Raw genomic sequence first — 22,551 nt, 5'->3', positions numbered from 1 at the left:
TAGACAGCTGGAGCTCGAATGATGTTCGACCAGAACATCATTCCAGAACATCGTGCTCATATTGGAGGTATTAATTTCGCAGTGCTTGGAAAGAAATCAACAGACACCCCCATGCGCAGAATGCATCGTCACGTGTTTGTAGCCGGTATAAATTGGAGGAATACGATGCTCCCAAGTGAGTGCAACTGTGTTCGGGTGAAATGAACGAAGTTTGAAAGAGGCTTTGTGATAAGATATTATGTTGCAGGCCTATCTACTCGGCAAACGGATGACAAATTCGGCCATCCGAGGTCAACAATCGGTGAAACCATACTAAGGTGGAAATGCAGGGATACACCTGCAAGTGCTACTCGTTGTGGATGACCCGCGACACTCACTGGACGTCACCGTAAGATGCTATGAAAGATGATATGGTTTCAGACACGCTGAATGCGGAGTTCCAGGAATCGACTGGAACACGAATCTGCACAAAACCATTCAGAACCAAGGCTCATTATGGGATTTCATGGCAGGAACGAAATATGAACGCCGATAATTGAACTGCGAGGGGTATGTGAACATTCTAGACAATGTAATGCTTCCTACTTTGTGGCGTTTTTACGGAAGTGACTGTTGTCTCTTTCATCAAGAGACAACAGTCAAGACAGCGCATCATGCCATAACGCTGCTACTGTAACTGCGAAGGTTTTGGATATGCACATCACCACACATGACTGGCCTCCAAAGAGCCCCCTGATCTGAACCATGGTTTGGGAAGACGTTGATTGTCTGGTGAGATAAAAGTACGTTCCTCCCCCACAACAGTCCAGGACCTCGTTACATACCTACGGGATGAACGGTTCAAAATTGCCATTGATGGCTATTGTTCGTTTGTGGAAAGCATGCCCCATAGACTGTTGCAGTCCCCCACCCCCGGGAAAGGAGGTCCTACATCTTATTAAGGTGGCCACCATGACTGTTTATTCCTCACAGTATGGGGTCCGTTGATATCCAGACAGTTCAGTTGAGAAATATTGATAATATAACAATGATCTGTGTGTAATCTTGGTACATCCGGAAATGGCCAAGGTGTCACGAGAAAAGCTGTTCAACTCGCTACAGTTACGTGGTATAAATGATACATATTATCAGCCATTACTAAGACAGCAGTTAGAATTGAAGGAAGTACAGGAAGATGGCTTAATGTTAAATCAGGCGTGCGACAAGGGTGCACGTGATCTCCACTGTTCTTCATTATCCATATGGATCACATCATGAAGGAAAGTGGTATTAAACTTGATATCAAAATTGTTAATGTCAGCTCTTCCTTTATGCGGAGAATGTTATACTTCTAAATAAATCCGCTACAAGTCTGCGAGATTCCCTGACTAAATTGAATAACTGTTATTATAATGGCACAAAATTCAGCAATAAAAAGAGCAAAACAATGAAAATACGCAGATTTTTTCCAGAAATATTGAAAACTTAAGCTGCATTGTCAACGGATTGCATGAAAATGATTGAAAGGTTTTACAAGATGGAAATATTATAAGATCTGGTAATATTTAAGTTTTGCCACATAACACATTGTCGTTAAGAAGTGAGTAATGGTGTAAGTTTTTCATATATTGCTCTCCTAATTCCCTAAACAATCCGACATAGCAGCTTTCATTGTTGAGAGAGGACGTCACAGTTGTGTATCCTTTGCAATATGTTAGAGAACTAGTACGTAATGTTCACTGTCTCATCACCATTCAATACATGTGCAGATTGTTTCTTGACGTAACAATCACTTGGACAGTATATAAACGCGGCATCCTAAACTCACAGCGGATCTTTGCTTGTGTTTCCACGCGTTAATTGGTGTGGAGTGGCGTCTACGAGATCATCGCGGGACTTTCTTGATTCGGCCAGGAGTCTTGAATGTCAGCATCTGCAAAGATCCCAGTGAACGTCCCTTATTGCTACTAGCGACAGCGAATGAGTACGACGTTCATTTGTTAATTTAGTTTTCAGAAAATGTATTCATGTATATTTAATAGTTTTTAGGGGTTCAAGTTAAGCGTTCGAGGAAAAGAAAAAAAAACATTTCTTGAGATCCAAGTTATCAAGAAATGTTTTTTTTCTTTTTTTCCCACTTTAGTACGTTTATTTGTTTATTTACTTTTCAGAAAATGTATTTATATATATTTAATAATTTTTAGGGATTAAGTTATGCGCGCGAGGTAAAGAAAACATTCCTTGGGACACAGTTATCAAGGAATAGTTTTCTGAATCTTGTTTATCTTGCATTTTTGCGGGTGTAAGATTATACAAGGTCGGGAAAGGGGTGGGGATCTGTTCACCATGTAAATGAATAATGTTTGTTATTAGTTTGTTTTTCCTTTATGATTAATTTTCATCTGTGGATTATCCCAGGAGGGAGGAAATACAAAACTAACATCCCAGATTTGGGGGTGACCAAATCAAAACTCCTTTCCTCTTCTGATCAACAATCCCACCAATAGATCTATTGGTGGGATTGCTGATCAGAATTCTTGTGAGAAGCAAGAATTGGATAAGGAATGAGATAAAGTGGAACAGAGAATAAATGTTTAAACACCAAAAATAACTGTTTCAATGTTATTTCAGTGCAAATGCTTACATCAAAAGGTGGTAATCGAACTAGGGAATCGATGTCATAGGGGCCAAATATATTAAGCAACATGCTGGTCCGATCACACTGAAATGTGATCGGACCATTTTCAAATAATTCAAAAAAATATTTGAAACTGGACATTAAAGACCTCTCTAATCGCTTCCACCCTAGAAACAAGGGAAAAGAAATTCCAGCAGCACAGCAACTACAGCCACGATCAGTTAACAACCAAATTATGGAGGAGGTCGTTCTTAACGACCTCGACACATATTCAGAAAAAAAAATTGATATCTTAAAACACAGCGGATTCAAGAAGAGCAGAAGAACAACAATCCTCTTGGAGGATTTCTTAGATCTAATCAACACTGCCTTAGTTCATGGTGGTCTTCATTGACCACCCTGTCTAAAGCTTTTGACACACTACAATATGAAAAAATTGTAGTAAAACTAAGCCGTATTGGAATGGATTAGAAACAGTATACGTGGTTTAAAAAATAACCTCGAAAACAGGAAATGAATAAAAGGCATCGGATCATCCAGTAGTAAATGGTAACCTGTGGAATTCCACGGGGAGCTGTTCTTTCTCCTTTCCTCTTCAATGTCTGCATGTACGATATCACTCAGCTGCTTCTCCAGTATGCAGATGACATAGCAACGGTATCCATGCACACTGACGTTGGCACCATACAACCAAAATTTCACGTAAACACTGACAAGACAAAATCAGTGATTTTCAGAAACTGACTCAGCCAGTCAGTTGACAAAGATTGAAACAATACGATAACTTGGAGTATACTTTGATGCAGAGATTGGGTTGGAATAGCTGCATAAAATGTCTATAAATTATGATAATACAAGCTCCGGATAATAAACTATAAAAAAAGAAAGATTTAGCTCCTTCATAGATGAAAGCTTTTATACGCAACGCATTATGTGAAAAAATATTAAGATATGCAATAACAATGTTTGCATCCTCTGCAGACTGTAAACAGATTAATATCGCTGCAATATAAAATGATCAGCTTTATCATTTTATATTGCAGCTAGAACCGCATTCCTAATAACAAGGCCTTAGACAGCTAATTACATATAAATAAAACAATTACGTGAAGCCACTGGAGGAATCAGATCAACGGTTCTTCCTTTCCTTCTCAATTATTGTTACCAGCTTTCTTGTGGCAGATTTCGCTTACTTTGGGCTAACAGCACGTGCGGTTGAGAAAAGACCATAGAGTGCGAAGTCGACACTAACCACGGACTGTTCAACAAACATGGCGTATTTAACAATGTGAATTTAAAAATAAAAAGGCTTCATTCTCTATTAATGTATTGAGTTTATTGTGACATCACGACCACCTGCTATGTATACGATCAAAGTTGGTCTCCAGTGGCTTCGTAAGTAGTGATATCTGGAGTGGCGAGAAAAGGTGCCAAGGTGATATTGCGAGCCATGAGGGAAACGTCAGTTTCACGAAACTTATTTTTTGCGCGTGACTTATAGGACTACGAATTGTAGGTTTTCCCACGCCAGCTTCCCCTTATTGTCAGTGGCAAAAGCAATTAAACGGTTGATAATTTGTGTGTCGTATTGAGAACGGATGTTTCTAGCGGAGTGTCTTTCCTGGAAGTGTTTGTTTGGGTGTGTCGGGCATGCTGGGGTAGGACGATGGAAGTAACTCATTTTGTCCTAAGCATTTGCAGTGTTACTAATCAATTTTGAGAAATGATTTTTTTTTTTTTTTCAAATCGTTCGGCATCTTGAAAATACCAATAAATTAATGTATTTTACCGATGTTTTAATTGGTGCTATTAAATTCTTGGCTGCACTTACAGCATGAATAGCACGAACGAAGTGTCTACTGTTAAATAACCAAAAATAAACATTCCAGGAAAGTATTAACTTCACCCATCATTCAATTTCTGCTCTGATATGTGCAGACCAGAGGTTGAGAAGTGTAATGGGAACCTTTTGATGTTCTTTTTGTGCTGCTGCGAAGTGCTTTTTATGAATATAACAGTGAGATTGCACGTAGCGTGCAGTGCAGACTGCACGCTACTCGGGTTAGAAAATTTCTCTATATGGCGAGAAAAAATTGAAATTTCTTCTTGCCAGTTATTCGTCTTATGTCAGTGCAGATTGCACGCTACGTGCAATCTCACTGTTATATTCATAAAAAGCACTTCGCAGCAGCACAAAAAGAACATCAAAAGGTTCCCATCACACTTCTCAACCTCTGGTTGAGAAGTTACGGTGAAGAAAGATGGGTGACTTTCTTCGGACCGTCTAGCGCCGTGGATGGCAAAAACCGCAACTATTTTTGGAACACTAATTTTGGTTAATTAAAAAAAATGCAGATATAAATTGAAGAGAAAGATTTTAATTTAAGAGAAATAAATTTACCATTGCTAAGGATGAATGGGGACAGTATTATTCATCATCTAAGAAAGTTGAATCTTTATAATGGTTCTTTCTTGGATGGGAAGTAAGAAAGAATCAAACTGAATACGTTTTATCGCGCGTTAGAAGCAAAGGGTTTCTGCTTGGCGTGTGTTTTAAATGTATTTCCATGTTTTTCACAGATCGCACATAGAAACGGCTTTTCGTTTGTGTGGACCTCTAGTTGTTGATTCAGTTTCCCTCTGGTTAGGAATTTTTTTTCCTCGCATAATTCGCACTGGAATTGTGTTCCGTTGCTGTGAGTGGGTTTTCGGTGTGTTTTAAGACATTCAGAAAATAAACATACTTCGCCGCGTGTTTCTTCAAATAAGTTTTGGTTGCAAATTTACTGTCACTCATTTCGCGAAGAAGAGGTTTTTCCTTGGTTCTTCTTACCATTCGACCTCTTTGAAGATCATCACTGGAACTAGAGGCATCCCTGCTGTGCGCTCTAATAGTTCCAAAAAGCGAAAACCTCTTTTTACGAATGAACAAAGAAAACGAAGGAAGAAACAAATTTTTATTTAATACAAATACAATTTACCATTGACAAATGCGTATAATCCAAGATCATAAGCTCATCCGGGTTACAAAATGTATAATAAATACAGAAATCGATATGCAATGCATAATCGCGCAGTGCACAAAAACATTGGCAAGAGCAATATATGGGGGATGAAATGTGTACAATCCGAATAGAAACACTAATTAATTAGATCATTTCTCATTTTATATTCTTATTCTAAGAAATTTTCATTCTTATTTAAATTGAAGTACTCTCTAATGGGCTTTCTGTATGTGTTCATGTTGGTCTCGTTTCGTTTTAACAGAGTTAAGCTATTCGAGATTTTTGAGCCAAACATTATTTATTTTTTGCTTTTGGAATTAAATATTTTGAACTAGGTTTTTGCAGAAGTAAGTGGCTTTTCTAATGTTTACCTACTGATTATCAAACGTTAGGATCATGTAAATATATAATTTTCTAAGTGGTAAGATATTTATTAGGGTATATTTAGCGTTCATTGCAGTGTCTCTAGATTTAATGTTGGTTAAAATGCGAATTAATTTATTTTGTAAAGAGATTAATGGTGTCAGTGTGGTGTGATATGTTCCTCCCCAGCTTAGTATACCGTACTCTATCACAGTCTATATCCAGGCGAAATATAACGTTCTTAACATTGTCAGAGTTAAGAATCTCTTTAAGAAGAAGATTCGAGATAGCATAAATCTTGCTTTGTTGCATACTTCTGTAATATGTGGTTTCCAGCTTAAGTTGTAGTCTATTTTTAATCCTAAATAGGTTACAGTGTTCACGGTTTCTATAACCATGCAGTTACCATTTAGACTTTTACAATTCCAGTTATGTAGGAATATACGAGTGGAAAAAATGGTTTTGCTAGTGAAAGGATCTCTTCGGATTGAGCACGAAGGATGTTTGCGATTCAAGATGAGCAGAACGGAAAATCTCCTCTTGCATACCGAACAAACGAAAGGCCTCAGGCAAGTTAGACTAAGGTAATACAAAAAAAAAAATCAGCTAACGCCTTTTTATTTCCATATACTGGGAGTAGGCGAGGCCATTTAGCCCTATCTAACTTTTGGAGACTGAGTGGGCAGTTCAATCTCCACTGGTACCAATCAGAGATAGATGGCCCAAGGCTATCACTAATTAAGTGGTGCACAGTGAAGAGAGACGGCTCAAATGTGTGCCGCCATCTCGTGCTCCCTAACCCTAACACAATATATTTAATGTTTGAAATAATGTGTCTCATTCATGTCTTTTTAAGGGAATGCGAATGAAATGTTTTCGTACTGGAAGACTTTTGGTTGGAATGGGCTGTCGTCTGACACTGAAGGAACGCCAACCGTGAAAACGATTTCTAGCACGTTCTTCGAGGGAATGGTTTATCGCTGGAATGGACTTCTCATTTGAGGAATGAAACTAAAGCTTTTGTGTCAACTGACTTCTCGCAAGATTCGCAAGTGAAAGATTTCCTCTTGCAATGTTTGTTTATATTCGCCCCTTCTTTCGTTTTCATGACTAAAAGGATCCCCATCGTTTAGCAACCGCGTTGTTTTTGGAACTTTCGCTGTCATTCAGCGGTGCTACAATAATCGTGTTAGTGTCAAAGTGCTAAGTTATGCAACGCACCTGCTCTGGTCATAAACAATATTAAAATGTTCCCTTAATGCAGCCTTCTCATGACAACCAGAAGAATCTCCCACCATTTTCTTGATTGTTACAACTTCGAAATACGAGGTTGTGACCATCGAGGTCGTTCAAGGTTGTTTTCACATTAAGACACCTTCGTTCCTTTGGTTTGCAATCTGCAAAGAAATATAGTATTTCAGTGGATCTAAAATACAGAATATAAATAAAGAGAGATTTATATTCCATTATTATTATTATTATTTGAGCCATTAAAGATCAACCTGCTGTCAGTATCCAGAACAAGATGTGCCGCGACTCGTCGGACCACATGACTTTTTTCCAGTGTCCAGTCACGATGTTCCCGACACTACTGTAGACGAACTATCCGATCTTCGCAAAAATTAGAGGTTACCATATTGGCATGCAACGGCCAATACCGTTCCTCTTCAATTCCCTGCGTATAATTTGATGGGCACTGGTTGGTAACCGCCTTCATTAAATTCTTTGGTCAACTGCTGCAAACTGGAAGTTCTGTTTGTCTGTACAAACCCTCTGAAACGAAGGCCAATCTTGCTCCTGAAAGAATTTCTTAGGAAAGTTCTGTCAGGAAGATTAAAAGTCCATTAAAAGATTAAAACTGCCTCTTTTAATGGACCCACTGCACCTAATACTTTCATAAGAAACTTCGAATTATTGCCTCCAAATCCATTTATCTTGGCTTCTCATCTATGAAACAACGTTACGATACGGCATAACAGTCTCTGCACCGAAGAATCATTTCCATGGAGTTTTATTGTAAATGTTCGCATTTCTGTATCAACAGCTTTCATTTTCGTCTGAAGTATGAAACCGAACGAGAATATAATCCGAAAACAGATTATATTCTCGTGCCACTCCTGAGTACGTCAAAGGAATAAATAATTTAGCGAGCTCAGGAGAAACGAAGAAATACATACAGAGAGAGAGAGAGAGAGAGAGAGAGAGAGAGCGGAAACACACCCTCTGTCCAAAAAGAAACCGAACTTTTCGAAAATAGAAGAAATTAGTGGCACCATCTGTTGTATCTTTTTATTGTCGAACGCGGCAACCTTCATTAGTGTTGTCAACTGTTCATGACATTTGTTTCATTAGAAGCCAAGTTATAGTGCCAAGAGTGACAGTGTGTTTTGACGGCATGAATATCGGTCGATCGTCACGATATTCATGCCGTACGCGAAGAATTCTCGCTATCTATCGCTTCAAAGCTACGAGATAAAACTCACTATTGACCATTTGGCTAGACGGAACGAATTCTTTGTGGATAATGACCCGCGAATCGTAGAAACACATCGGCACTGTCTTTACCTTTGACTTCTCCAAGCGACTTTTTTTCCGATGCCCCTCTTCTGGTGGTCTCCACTCAGCACTCTCGCGCTTTGTTTAGGCTCATACTCAAATCACCACGTTTCTTCAAGGAAGTTTGAGTCCTTACGAGCGGTTTTAATGAGGTCCTTGCAGTGTTCAGTTCGAGACATTTTTTGGTCGTTGGTCAACTTATGCGGAACAAATCGCGAATTCAATTTACGAACGCCCAAACTCTCGGTCAAAATGTTTTGGAATCCCCAATTCATCTTCAATCAATCTCACGGATGATTTCGGGTTTTCTTTGATGAAATCACGCACTTTTTATATGTTAACTTCGCTCAGTCCAGTGTTTGGACGGCTAGGCTTTTCGTCGTCCTCGAGCGTCTCACGATCACTTTGAAATCGCTTAAACCACTCGTAAACTTGATCACGGGATAAGCATTCATCCCGTATGCTTTTTGAAGCATTTGATGCGTTTCGGTAAAACGTTTACTAAGTTTAACACAAAAGTCAATCGCAGCTCTCTGTTTGAAACTCATTTTCACCATAGTTCATCAAAACACACTGTCACTCTTGGCACTATAACTCGGGTTCTAATGAAACAAATGTCATAAACAGTTGATACAACACTAATGAAGGTAAGGTTGCCGCTTTCGACAACAAAACTATAAAGCAGGTGGCGCCACTAGTTTCTTCTAATTTCTAAAAGTTCGGTTTCTTTTTGGACAGAGGGTTTATATACTCTGAGTTAACTGAACTCATTAACTTAATGAAACAAAGTACTAAAGAGTGATAATTTTGATTGCTATTAATTGTATTTTATTATCTAGATAAGGCATAAATAAAAAAAATTATAAAGGGATCTACATTGTTATTTATTTATTTTTTGGCCCTAACAACAGAAAAACGAAAACCGATTAGTTTTTCCACAGATATTTGTGGTTCCTTCTGGGTTAGGACGAACAAAAATAATTACAATAAAAGGCAAATACAAATTTGCCTTTTATTGTAATTCTCATCCATTCATCCTCAACCATCTCTTTGATACCGTTACGTCGATGGTGTTTTTGCTGTTTGGCCACACACTGAAGATGAACTTTCCACTTTTCTACAACGGATAAATAACCTTCTCCCACGCATCCAATTCACTATGGAAAAAGAAAACTCTGGCACTTTACCATTTTTGGACATCCTCCTTACTAGAACGTCTTCTGGTACCTTATCTACAAGCGTCTTTCGAAAACCCACTTTTACTGGCAGATACATTCACAAAACGTCTGTGCACCACACGTCTCAAAAATCTGGCATTCTTAAATCTCTAATTCATAGAGCACATAAAGTTTGCTCTTCCCCCATAATCTTACAACAAGAACTTTCCATCATTAAAAAGTTAATGGAATCAAATGATTACAACTCCAATCAAATCCAACAGATACGTGACTCATGTTCCATTACCTACAGTTTTTTCAACAGTCCGCAGAGATCCTATTCCGTACATTCCAAGAAAATCTCAGAACCTATAGGTAGAATTCTAAAAAAGTATCAATTGATTCCAACATATATTCCTATCAACAAAATGTCTTCTTTATTACCTTCTACAAAGGATAAACTGTCTTCTCTATCTTTGGCTGGCGTTTACCAAATACCTTGAGAATGTGATGTCTCTTATTTTGGACAAACTGGCCGTTCTTTGGAAAAAAGAATAAAAGAACATCAATATTATATTGATTATAACAAACCTCTCAAGTCGGGTCTGGCGCAGCACAGTATTGACTCTACTCATAGTGTCCAGTGTGATAAAGTAGTTCTCCTCCATAGATGCAGATTCAATATGAACGCTTATTCAAAGAAATTTTTGAAACTATCTTACACCGATCGAATTTAAATAGAAATGACTGTTTGTCTCTCTCTCTCTCAAAGATCTGGGAAATTTTTATCTTATGTAAAAAACCATTTATCTTAATAGTTTAAATTTGTTATTTTTCTATTATTTCCTAGCAGGCGGTGATCCACCCATTAAGTTATAGGTTTTTCTTGTATTCCATTCCTATTACTGTAACAGACACTGAAGATGTACTATTAATTTTAGTACGAAATATTGGTCCTTTTACTAATTAAAGATATTACTGTGGCTTTTACGTGTTTCTTTATTAATTAATTTACTATGCCAAATCATCTAGGAAAGGTCGTTTTCCTTACATATGGAATGGCAAATTTTAGAAGCAGCTATCCGCCTGGCCTTGGAATGGGAAAACTTCTGTCTCCTTTATATGCGGACGTATTCGTGGAAAACTTGAAAAAGGTTTCCCCACATGTATAAGCAAAATAGCCTTCACTTTGGTAGATGAGTTGTTTATCATGTGGAAATTAGTGTTGCTTGGTTACACGATTTTCTTTCGTCTATCAACTCCTCCCACCAAAAAAATAAAATTCCCTTTGGGATCAGAAGATGAAGGCAAAGTGTTGATAAAGAAATCTGGCAAGCCATCCGTCATAACACTGCGATTAATGACCAAGGAAGAATCTGCCAATTAATGAAACAGGACGGATGGAAGACCATCAGATGATAGTTTCATTAGAAGCAGATTCGATCAGATGCTTTGGAAATATCACGAGTAACATGTGGTTTCACTAAATTTTTCCATGGCCTGTGTCTAAAGATGGGGAAGGATGGCGATCAGATCCAGCGTAGAAAGAGGAGGGTAGAACTGAAGATGGTGATCGTTGATTATCGGACATGTCTCCAGTTAGTGAGGAAGCTAGTTGTTGATGACTTCATCGTCACTTTTGGAAGTACTCAGGGAAGAGCAATGAGACGACAGCTTGATGGATGTTTTTTTAGGTACTGACTGGGCAATGTCCATACCGTTGGTGGATACGAGATGAATATGACAGATTATATAAACAACGCTGGCTGGGTGTTAATTGTGAAGCAGACGCTTTCAGCAGATCTTGCTGAACACCATCGGAACCGGACACTTATTAGCTATCAATGCTAATGAATTTTTTTTTTTTTTTTATTTCTGGTGAAACATCAGAGGAGACATGCTGTCAACTTTTGGTGTTACAGAACGAGGAGAGTTTGCTTTGGTCTTCAGTACAAGAAAGACACTGATGTCAAAAAGTCTGCCTTATTTTTGGTTGATATCACCATCGCACCACCAGGCTGCGAGAGGTGGAAACAATGACGAGATGGACCAGAAGGCTCACTTTAAGCACGAGATAAGCTCAGTGGATTTGGTCCTTTTGAAGTTTGCTTTAAATTGTTTGATGATTGTTCTTACCCTTTTATTATCGAGTCCACTGCATATACTGGACGTGTATCTTGGACTGCCTATGCATTTATATCAATATTTATTCCATTTTTCCAGGGAGGGAGAAGACCAGAAGGAAGAGAATATTTATATAGCAATCGGCTCATTCGATATGTCGATTCATCTTACTTCTGCCAATATGGTCGTATGAATTTCGAACTCCTCTGTGTTGCGAATCGTAACTTATGCCACGGATACATCTCTTAAACCTAATTACGTAATGCAAATTGAATTCACAACTTAAAAGACATTCCTTTGTTTCTCAATGCTACGAATACCATTTCTGAGCATGCTGGAGTTTTGGTATGCTCAGCATCAGAAGAACAGAATTACAAAAGTTTATAGTGTTTAATTATAAGTAGATGAAATTATTCTTCTGCGTTTATTTTACTTCCCAAAGGAAGTGAGTGGAGTTTCTTGAGAAGTAACAAACTCGAAAATCGGTGGTCAGCCGGTCTCCACTCATTGCCGTTACTGATAGTTGTGTTCACGACTGTCGATAATTTTGAAAGTATCGATGCGAAACGACTGTAAACATTTTTCGCAATCTTGTCATCCTAACTCTTACTGAATGTTATCTGAAATATTATAGTATGGATGATGTTCTTCAGGTCACTACTTTGCCCGCAGAGATTTGGAGTACTAACTCCAAAAAGTGTCATGATGTGGATAATAATTCCAGTCGTAAAAATTTACACTTCCTTTAGTTCGATAGATATTTCTTGGTGCTTTTCTACATAAAAAAAGTCGGAAAGATGAAAAAATAAGTTCCTCAAAACTATCTAAATTATTCTGACATTTATTAATGGTAGTGCTAAGTACTGTCTCAATCGTATTATTATAAGCTATGCATTCATACTTGCATGAAAGTTGCATTAATCGTTCACTTACAGGTTAATGATGTGCATGATTGTGTTATGTAAATGATACTTGCATAAAAGTTAAGATTTCTTTATTCTGTTTACACATACGCATTAAAATTTTGTAAACTACTTTATTTCCATTTAGCCAGGACAATTGCGAAATTTCTTAGAGTTTTTCAGCCATAAACATATACGTATCATCCCAATCTCCGTATTGAAATTTGTCATCTTTCCGTTCCTGTGTCTTCACATTCAAAATTCCGAAGCCTGTCTTCGTCAGCGTGTTTTCGATAATTTCCTTGGTCAGTCCAATGGAAGGGAGTTTCTTTCCTCCCACCTCCCATATGGTGCACCCGAAAACACCTCCCAATATCAATCTACCTCCCCTACGCAACAAGGAACTGCAGTTTCTGATGGCTTTCGCATACGCGTCGTAGGTGGGGGATGCAGCTTCCAAACAACCTAAGGTGACGATCAGGTCGTATTCTTGGATGTATTCGTCGGGAACAACTTTATCTGCTATGGCGTCGCAAAACACGACTGCTTTCAAATGTCGTCTCATGCGGTCTTCGATATCTTTCATCCCTTTCTTAACATCACTGAAAGATAGAATTCAGAAATGATAACCAAGAAAGATTATAATACACATTTTTAAATAAATATAAATAAACCCACTAACGCCTTTTATTCCCTTATAGGGAGTAGGCGAGGCCTTTATACCTTATCTAGTTTTAAGAGACTGCGTGGGCAGTTCAACTCCACCAGTAGCCAATCAGAGATAGCTGGCCCATGTCTATCACTAATTATAGCAGCCACCGATGTAGAGGCTGGAAAACAAGTGCTGCCATCTCTTGGTACCTAACCCTAACAAGATATGTTACTGTCTGAAATAATGTGGGTACTACGGTCGATTTTCTTGAGTTTACGAGATGAAAAACCCGAGTTTCCAGGTGGAAAAACCTGCTTGCCCGTGCCAGAGATCGACTAACTCGGGAATCGGTAGAAGAAAGGCTTAGAAAAAGTTCCTCCAGTCGGCGACTAGACTCGAATTTAAGTCTCACTTCGAGCGACCAAGCGCAACTTCCACTGAGCTACATAGACCTTAATAAACATTCAAAAAAAAATACACATTTTCTTTTTCTTAAATAAATATAAATAACTTGCCGTTTCAAATAAAGTAATATTTAAGTTAAAAATAATTATATTGTTATTATTATTTTATGTATTTGTCTCAATCCGCACCATGAAAAAAGAATTTCTTTGATATCCAAATCGCTTAGTGACAGAAAATTAATGAAACATCAGATTACTCTGCTGATACTTTTTATTAATAATTCACTTTTTCCGTGAAAGGAAATTGAAATGCAAATTAAGTGAAAACAATCAAGATGTACTGATTGGCAATTTAAATTCTCAATGTAAGTCGGTGAGAAGAACTCGTTGACAGGCCACAGTTAAAAAGCTGTGGAATCCAATACAACTTTAGAAGGGCAACTCGTCCTACCTTAGCGATTCGGTGTTTGTTAACCTGCGTTTGTACTAAACCACACAAATATATCCAATTAGCTGTCTTTTTGAATTACTGTCAAATGCCTACTTTGCAGAATGAAAAACCGGGATTTTCTAATGGAAAAGTGCTGCCATCTTTGTATGAAACCGAATAACTCACCTTTCATGCAATCCACCTTTACGGCCTACAAGGGATTTCAACCAAGTCATTCCAACCAAAGACTATTGTCGACACAGGGCGAGGAAACTCTTCTAACAGCAAGTCATCTGTAAATATCACGGCTGAGAATGAATGCTTCAAGGGTTGTTTGCAATGTGCTCTTCTTCAAATGGATAAATTGCAATTTCAATTTTCTTTGGGGGAAATGCATTTATCGTAATTAGGCGCTTCCATGAATTGACTGTCGGTCGAATGGCACAAAATACCCCATTTACCAACGTTAGAACCTCTAGAGCTCAGTTAGTTTTGATGGAGCCCTTTGGTTGGAAAAACCTGGTTTACATCTCGTCTATGAGGAGAAGCACCTTTTTTCAGGGCTTTTCGGTGAATTGTCTGGTCTCATGCGGAAATGTAGGGTTTTTCTCCGGATACTCTGGCTTTTTCGTTCTTCAAAGGAGGCAAACCGGTCGAGGGAACACATATCTACAGACATCGGATATAACTGGACAAGGAAGACAACGGAAAACCAATGTACAATTCTTCAGTATAATAAAACCCTTGTATAGTAGCATTGCTGCCCCATCCACTACTCAGTTGAAACACACAGATGTCTAGTTTCGATAAACATTTTTCACGATATTTAAGTAAGAATTTCATCCATGGAATTAAGTCTTTCATTTATTACGATTTCCAAACTGATTATTTAATTTTAATAAAGTGAAAATGTTTTAATTTCAAAATGGAATTTAAATGAATAGAAACAGAAACTTGAATAGCTATTATGAAATATTCGTTAAGATTTTTTAGAATTATTATTTGAGAGAAACTAAAGCTCCCTCTGTGTGAAAGCTGAGGAAAAAAAGTCTAATCTCACTCAAAATATTACACTTTTAACTCTCTCTTACCTGTATCCTTCGAGTTTAGCAGCCATCTCCAGATATTTCGAGTAATCCAACGCCCCAGGGTCTTTCATCAGCCATTTCTCGACCATTCTTCGATTGGAATCGGAATAATCACCGGCGATGATGTACGGAAAATGAGCGCTGGCTGACATCATGCCGTAAATCATTGGACCGCATCCAATTTCGAGCATTTTGGATCCCGAGAGTTTCTCTGTTTGATGAGAAGAAGAAAGACTACTAAAGACCACACAGCAATTAAAAAAAAACTCAGTAAACTAAACGATAATCGATTTAAGATGTTCACATAAAAATTTTTGTACATTGAGCTGCACAAGCTCAGTATTTGATTATTATTATTATTATTATTAAGAGACACCTCCGGGAAGTCAGAGACTCATCGAGGGAGGCTACATACTCCACCCGTAAGCTATCATACTTATTCTTGAATTCATTCACACTGCTTGCACTCACAACATCCAATGGCGATTCATTCGAATCACACACTACCCTCTGAGAGAAAAATCTATCCCTCATCCCCCTAAATGCCCTCTCGTCCTTTCCCCACCCCTCCATACATTGAAATCCTGTATGACCCTTTCAGAAGTTTGTAAGTCTCAATCATATCACCCCTCTTTCTCCTGTTTGCTAGTGTCTGCAGCCTTCAAATTCTCAATCAGTCTTCATAATCAGTGTTCCATACTCCTGGTATCATTTTTAATACTCTCCTTTGTACTCTCTCCAATATATCAGAATCACCACGGAAACCAGGAGACGAGACCTGCACACAATAGTCCAAGTGAGGTTTTATCAAGGCCTGGTAAAGAGCCAAAATAACATCCTTATCTTTACATGTGACTGACCGTTCGTTTCAGCATTGCAGTCATCTTTTGAGCTGTATTTGCAAACTTTGCCACATAACCCCTGAACTTCAACTTCCTATATATTAACACCCCAAGATGGGTAGCGTCAGGAGTTTCTTCTAGCCTAATCCCACCAATATAATACGACACTGGATATCTAATCACAAAAGTGGCTTTACATTTACTGACATTGAACTGATACCCATTTTCCCATGCCACAATTCCAGCCTACTCAAATCATTCTGGAAGTCAAGCATTCCAGATTACCCTACCTATATTTGCATCATCAGCTGTATGTCGCTTGTCAAATCGTTCCCAATATCATTAATGTACAGATTGAATAATAGTGGACCAAGCACTGATTCCTGTGGTATACCACCTGTTACCTTAAAGTACACAACTACAATCTAAGCTAAGTAATTGTGGTAATCACTTGTATTCCCCGTTCTTCCAAAAAAAAAAAAAAAAAGTCATGGTTTCATTCCATGAAATAGGCAAACCAGCAGGGGAACACACGCAATTAATATAATACTCTTAGCGTAGATTATAGTTCTAGACAAACTAAACCAAACAACAGTAAGAGAAAGTGATTTTCTGTTAAATTTATTTCAACCTTGAAACGCCTATTAATACTATTCTCCAATACTATACCTTATCAGATTAATTTCTCAATAGAAGTAGTTCTTCAGTGACACTTCACTTTAGAAATTGGGCCCAACTAACTTTCTCCCGTCATTATGTTATTGAAAATGCCTTTTTCAGCCATGGCAACGCTTCCTTTGTTTCGGCTCTTCCAACTCCAGCAGGATGGCCATAACGACTTACTACCATCTCTCCTTTTCTTTTTTTTAATTTTATTAAAAGTGTATTCTATTTCTGCTGTTAGAGGTTGTATAATTCTACTATTTATTTGGATACAATCATTTATTCTGTGTGGTTTCCTCGTTTAAAGACTACCCAGTTAACAATGACAACAAAAATAATAAAGAAATTAAAATTATCTTAAAATAAATTCTAAATAATTTTAAGAATCATCATCATAGAATCATCATCATCATCATTATTCACAACATGACGCAGCGTGAAAAGTGGAAAGAGATTTTCATTAAAAATTATAGTTTTCCACATCTCACTATCTTCAGCTAACTGGTAGATGTCGAACGGACTTTTACAGTTCAGCCCATTGATGGTCTCATCACTGATGCATTGTCAAAACTGCTTCATAATCTTCCTCTGCTGCGATTGCCATCTTCTGGTTTGTACAGGATGAGGGATTTCAACAAGGGCGAGACTTCAGGAGGTCTGAGTTGATGTCCAAGCCATCCGATTTATCTTGCTTAGCCAGATTGAACACAGTAGAGTTAATAACACGGTCCATTAAAGTATATCCAAGGATCAGTCTGAGACATGTAGTTCCGAAGGGTTAATTAGATCTGTAGTTGTTGGTACTTATTTTCCAAGTTTGAGAACCATACAAGAAAACAGATCTTCTGGTTGCATGGTATAGTCTTAATTTTTTCTTTAATTATATCAACGATGATTTCTATATAGGGGGCGGAAGTTGTTATGGAAGACTAGTGCCAGCTGTTTACATCTTTTAATATAATTTTCTGTATTGCTGATGAACGATTCAAGATATCGAAAGTCCTTTACTCTTTCTAACTTTTCCTTGTTGATATGAGGTGTAAATGTTCATAACATATTGAGATATACTTTGGAATTCTGATTGTTGATCTTCAGACCAATAAGTTTAGTCTGTGCCTCTAGCAGACTGAGATGCTTTTGTGCATTTGTCATTTGCAAGGTGTAGGTGGATGTTCTAATGTTAAAACCAAGATCTTCTGTGTTGTTGATGCGCAAGATGTAGTCCAAGCAGACCAAGAACAAATAAGGTGCTAGTACATCACCTTGCAGGACTTCTGTTGTCACCGGAAATGATTCAGATGTTTCTGTCTTAAAGATTACTGTAGCATTGTAATCTTTATAAGATGCTGAGATTGCTTATATGACTTTTGAGGGTAGACAATAGAAGTTAAGTATTTTAAACATTGCTTCTTTATTAATGATGTCAAAGGTTTTTTTGAAGTCTATAAAGGTTAAAATTAGTGGTAAATTTTTATCATGAACCTTCTATGATTCTTATGATGCAATGTATCTGTTGTACTGTACATCTTTTTTTTTTTAGAAATCCTTGGTTGTTTCTTAAAAGTGTGTAAATGAGGTTCTATTCTATTGAGTATCGTCTCATTATAGATTTTAACTGTGGCTGATAACAAAGTAATACCTTTGTAGTTCTCCATTATATTGAGACTGCCCCTTTTGGGTAGAGGAACAATAAGGCCTTGTTTCCATTGGTGAGGTATTATTCCACTGTTACTGCTTGATTCATTATGGCAAGGAGAATGGAATGTGTTTTACCCAGCACTGTTGAAAGCTTCTGCTTTGATTCCATTATTCCCTGGGAATTTTCCTGCATTTCTTTGATCTATTGCTAAATTTTAAGAATACAATCAAAAATAAAATTTTATTTTCTATTTAAAAAAAAAATTAGCTAACGCCTTTTACTCGTATGCCCATATACGGATTAGGCGAGGTCCTATTTAGTTCTGTCTAACTTTCGAAGACTGAGGAGGTAGTTCAATCTCCACCGGTAGCCAATCAGAGAGAAATGGCCCAAGATTATCACTAATTATACGTCTCCAGTGAAGGGAGGCAGCTGATAAATGCTGCCATCTGGTGGTCTAATCTTAGCACTATGTTTTTACTGTCTCAAAATAGTTGTTTAGAAACAGCAAAAGCTGGTTTTACGGGACGAAAAACTCTTGCCCGTGCCACAGATCGACTAACTCGGGAACTGGTAGAAGAAAGGCTTAGTAAAAAATTCCTCTAACAAGTGACTAGAATACAACACACGACGCTCTTTTTTTGAGCGATCTAGCGCTGTGGGGCGCACATGCACCTGCACTGAGAAACATAGTTGCGTTTTCTATTTTATTATGTTAAAAATAAAATGATTTAAATTAAATTCAAATAAATTTAAAAATTAATAAATTAACATATAAAATATAATATTATATTGCGTGTTTATAACATTCAACTGTAATAAAATAATAGTTTAACAGAATGAGAATAACGCAAAGTAAATAAACAAAAGAACAACATAAGAATATAATTTTGGCTACTTACCGCTGTTAATAAATTCATGCAGACACGGAACATAAAAACTGCCAAAACTATCAGCGAGTGTGGTTTCCGTAAAGTGTTTTGCATAATCTGCGGAATCGAATGAGTCTCCTTCGAAGTATTTGTGCCAGTCCTCTCCTAAAAACACAGGTCTGACAGATTTCGACATTTTCGAAGGCTCTGTGAGAAAAACGTCTGCAAAATAAAACCTTCTGTATTTATTTAAGTTGCTACATTTCATAATACGTTGTTTTATATTTCTGACAGCAGGAAACAGGAAATAATATACTGCATAAATTTCTGGAATAAATATACGTACGATTTACACACAGAAACAAGATTAGTGGATGGCAGATGGCGTCACGTGTAGAGAGTGGTTGCATCGTTTATAGACAGATGACTGTTACTAAAATTGGTGTCCTACAGTTTTGGGTCCACAGACTCCATGGAGGTGTTACGTAATAATAATAATAAAATAAGCCCCTCTCCCACAGGGAACACCACCATGTCGCGGTGGAAAGGGACCTCCGTTCTTCAGAGATGTTACCAGCCACGCTGGCGGTACATCAACTACCAGCAGGGACACCCTAATCACACAGGACTCAACTGAGGAGCCACACTAACATTGTTCCATTCCCCATCTTAATGGTGAAAAGCAAGAAGAAATCCATACGATCATTCAACTCCTGGGTCATCAAGGACTGAGGTAGATGTTGGGGATCCTGGGCATCAGGTGACAAGTGGGCTATAGCACCCAGCTCTCCTTGCTGGGAAACCAGGGCGCGAAGCTGAGAAAACGACTGGAAGAAATCAAACGTAAAAAATGGACTATACAAGAAAACATGGAAGTTATGAAATATATTTGCAGATCACCACCAGAAAAACGGGGTTTTAGAAAGCGTATGCAGGTGATTCGGAAAGAAACATTCCCAAAATCTGCATTAACACATTAGTGAGTGGCAGAACAAAGCATTAGGAACCAAAAGAATTTTCTTCTCTTTTTGGTGTGGTAACGGTAACAGCAAATCATCAGCAGAAATTTGTATCTAACTTCTAAATTCAACTCGGTGAGCATCAAGCACAATATACCTCAGAATTCTGACAGAAGAACAGAATAAAATGAAGTCGGGGATAGTGGAATATATGAATTCCATAAATGACAACATAAGACTACCAACATTAAAACACTTGCATAAATCTAAGCTAATCTAAGTCAGACAGACGCAAATGCTGTCATAAAAACCAACAGTACAAAGGAAACAAATCAGTTCCTATAAGCACGGCTTATATCATTACAATGAAGCTTAGCTGCAAACCGGAAGAGCAAAAGCCGAGGATGAACTCTACACCATGGAAAATCAGGCTGGAACGATAAAGTAAACAAACCTTGAGCTGATCTGAGCAACTTAAAGAGTCTTAAAGAAGGACGGCTGAAAAATAACAGAATCAAAAACAAACTCATAGATACATATAATATGGTCACAAAAAAAAAGAAAAAACATTTTTTGAAGTTTAGGAAGAGCTAAAGCAAAGAATAATTGTGACTGCAGAGAAAATCAAAAGAGATCAAGGAAGAGTCAACCAATATGACATGCAATTTTGAAAGAACCAACATCAATTCTTTCAACTTCTCCAGAGAATTACAAATGCAAACAATCATTCACCAGAAAAAGAAGAAACACTCGAATTTTGGAAGTCAATCTGGGATAATACCATTGAACATAATAAAGATGCCTCATGGATTAAACAAATAGAATCAGAAACGAAACAAAAACAATTTGTTCTTGTTTCATTTGATTTGAAATGTCATTATTACTAAAGAAATGGTCAGTGCACAAGCTAGAAAATTAAAAACCCTGAACACGTCTCGAGAAGACAAACTACATGGATGTTGGCTAAATCATCTTACTAGTCTACATGGATGAATGACAGAACAATTTAATTATTTATTACAGTCAGGCTCAGTTGAACACTGGATCATATCTGGTCGTACGTTTCTCTTCATGAAAGATGGGGATAACGGTGTGGTCCCAGGTAACTATTGTCTAATAACATGCCTACTAATTACTTTAAGCTGTTCACTGCAATCGCAGCAAATTCCAAATACCAGTACTTATCAGATAATCAGATTTATCCGATTGAACAAAAGCGCAATTTTCAAAAATCCAGAAGAACAAAAGACCACACCCTTATTAATAAAATGATTCCTAGAAATTCAAAAAATCCGAAAAACTAACTTAATCATGGCATGGATACTATTATAAGAAAGCATTCGATTCCCTCCAACACTCCTGTATCCTAAAATTAATAAAAATATTTGGAATTAGCAAAAACATACGTTAGTTTCCGGCTGCTGCTATGATATCATGGAAAACAACTTTAATAATCAATAATGAACGATTCGGAGATATCAGCATTAAACGTGGAACTTTCCAAGGTGATTCCTTGTCACCATTGTTCAACAGTTCTTTGATATCTTTGTCTATGATTCTGAAGAAAACAAAACTTGGATATAAAATTCCTAAATGTAATATTAAAATTTCTCACCTAGTGTATATCGATGACTTGACGTTATATGGAAAATCGGCACAGCAAATAGACTCTTTAGTGAACACAGTTCGTATTTTCAGTCAGGACATGAAAATGGAATTTGGTTTAGATAAATGCGCAATTTTATCTACTAAGGAAAAATTAATCACACTAGCAATTTTAATTTTGATCAAGAAAAATATATAAAAGCAATTTTAGCTGACGAACACTATAAATACTTAGGAATAATAGAAGCCAATGACATTCTCCAGTCGAAAATTAACCAACAGGCAGAAGCAGAATACACCAAGAGTGTTAGAAATATTCTGAAAAGAAAACGAAATGGATTAAACACAGTTAGAACTAAGAATTCTTGGGCTATACCAGGGATCAGCTGGCATAATAGATTGGACAAAAGAAAACCTGGAAAAATTGGACTGCAAAACTAGAAAATTAATGACTATGCATCATGCATTACATTCATGAAGTGATGTTGACCGGTTGCAGCTACCAAAGAGAACAGTTGGACGGGGTCTGCTGCAAGAAGAAGAAATTAGCTTAAAAAAGTTACATCGACAATAGCTCTGAGCCAATGCTTCAAGCAATTACTCAAGAGGGCCTTCTAAACGCAATAGGAAACAATGAAATTGCAAAACAACCGATATGTGCGCTAATTTCTTC

The 22,551-nt window shown here is 37.4% G+C and overlaps 1 protein-coding gene across 1 annotated transcript; it reads right to left on the bottom strand.

The window, feature by feature from the left end:
* Positions 1-12,801: 12,801 nt before the first annotated feature.
* On the bottom strand, positions 12,802-21,967 carry LOC150093460 (indolethylamine N-methyltransferase-like). The gene is made up of 4 exons (XM_090413918.1): positions 21,889-21,967; positions 19,345-19,521; positions 15,302-15,509; positions 12,802-13,326 (listed from the first exon to the last, which is right to left on the bottom strand). The coding sequence occupies exons 2-4, from the start codon at positions 19,508-19,510 to the stop codon at positions 12,894-12,896; spliced, it is 807 nt and encodes a 268-aa protein (XP_090270044.1). The 5' UTR covers positions 19,511-19,521; positions 21,889-21,967; the 3' UTR covers positions 12,802-12,893.
* Between the last annotated feature and the right edge of the window lie 584 nt (positions 21,968-22,551).

Source organism: Typopeltis vanoorti, chromosome 24 (genome assembly GCF_054136105.1).
Source record: "Typopeltis vanoorti isolate ZY-2024b chromosome 24, IOZ_Tvanoo_1.0, whole genome shotgun sequence".
NCBI classification, from domain to species: domain Eukaryota; kingdom Metazoa; phylum Arthropoda; class Arachnida; order Uropygi; family Thelyphonidae; genus Typopeltis; species Typopeltis vanoorti.
The sequence above is the reverse complement of the archived record's forward strand: the minus strand, read 5'-3'. Positions and strand labels throughout refer to the sequence as shown.

Bases quoted from the DNA above. Each gene is read 5' to 3' on its own strand.
- LOC150093460 (XM_090413918.1), bottom strand. From the start codon at position 19,510: ATGTCGAAATCTGTCAGACCTGTGTTTTTAGGAGAGGACTGGCACAAA. The intron at 15,510-19,344 runs GTAAGTAGCCAA...CTCATCAAACAG, and splicing joins GCATGAATTTATTAACAGCG to AGAAACTCTCGGGATCCAAA. The intron at 13,327-15,301 runs GTAAGAGAGAGT...TCTATCTTTCAG, and splicing joins GCTAAACTCGAAGGATACAG to TGATGTTAAGAAAGGGATGA.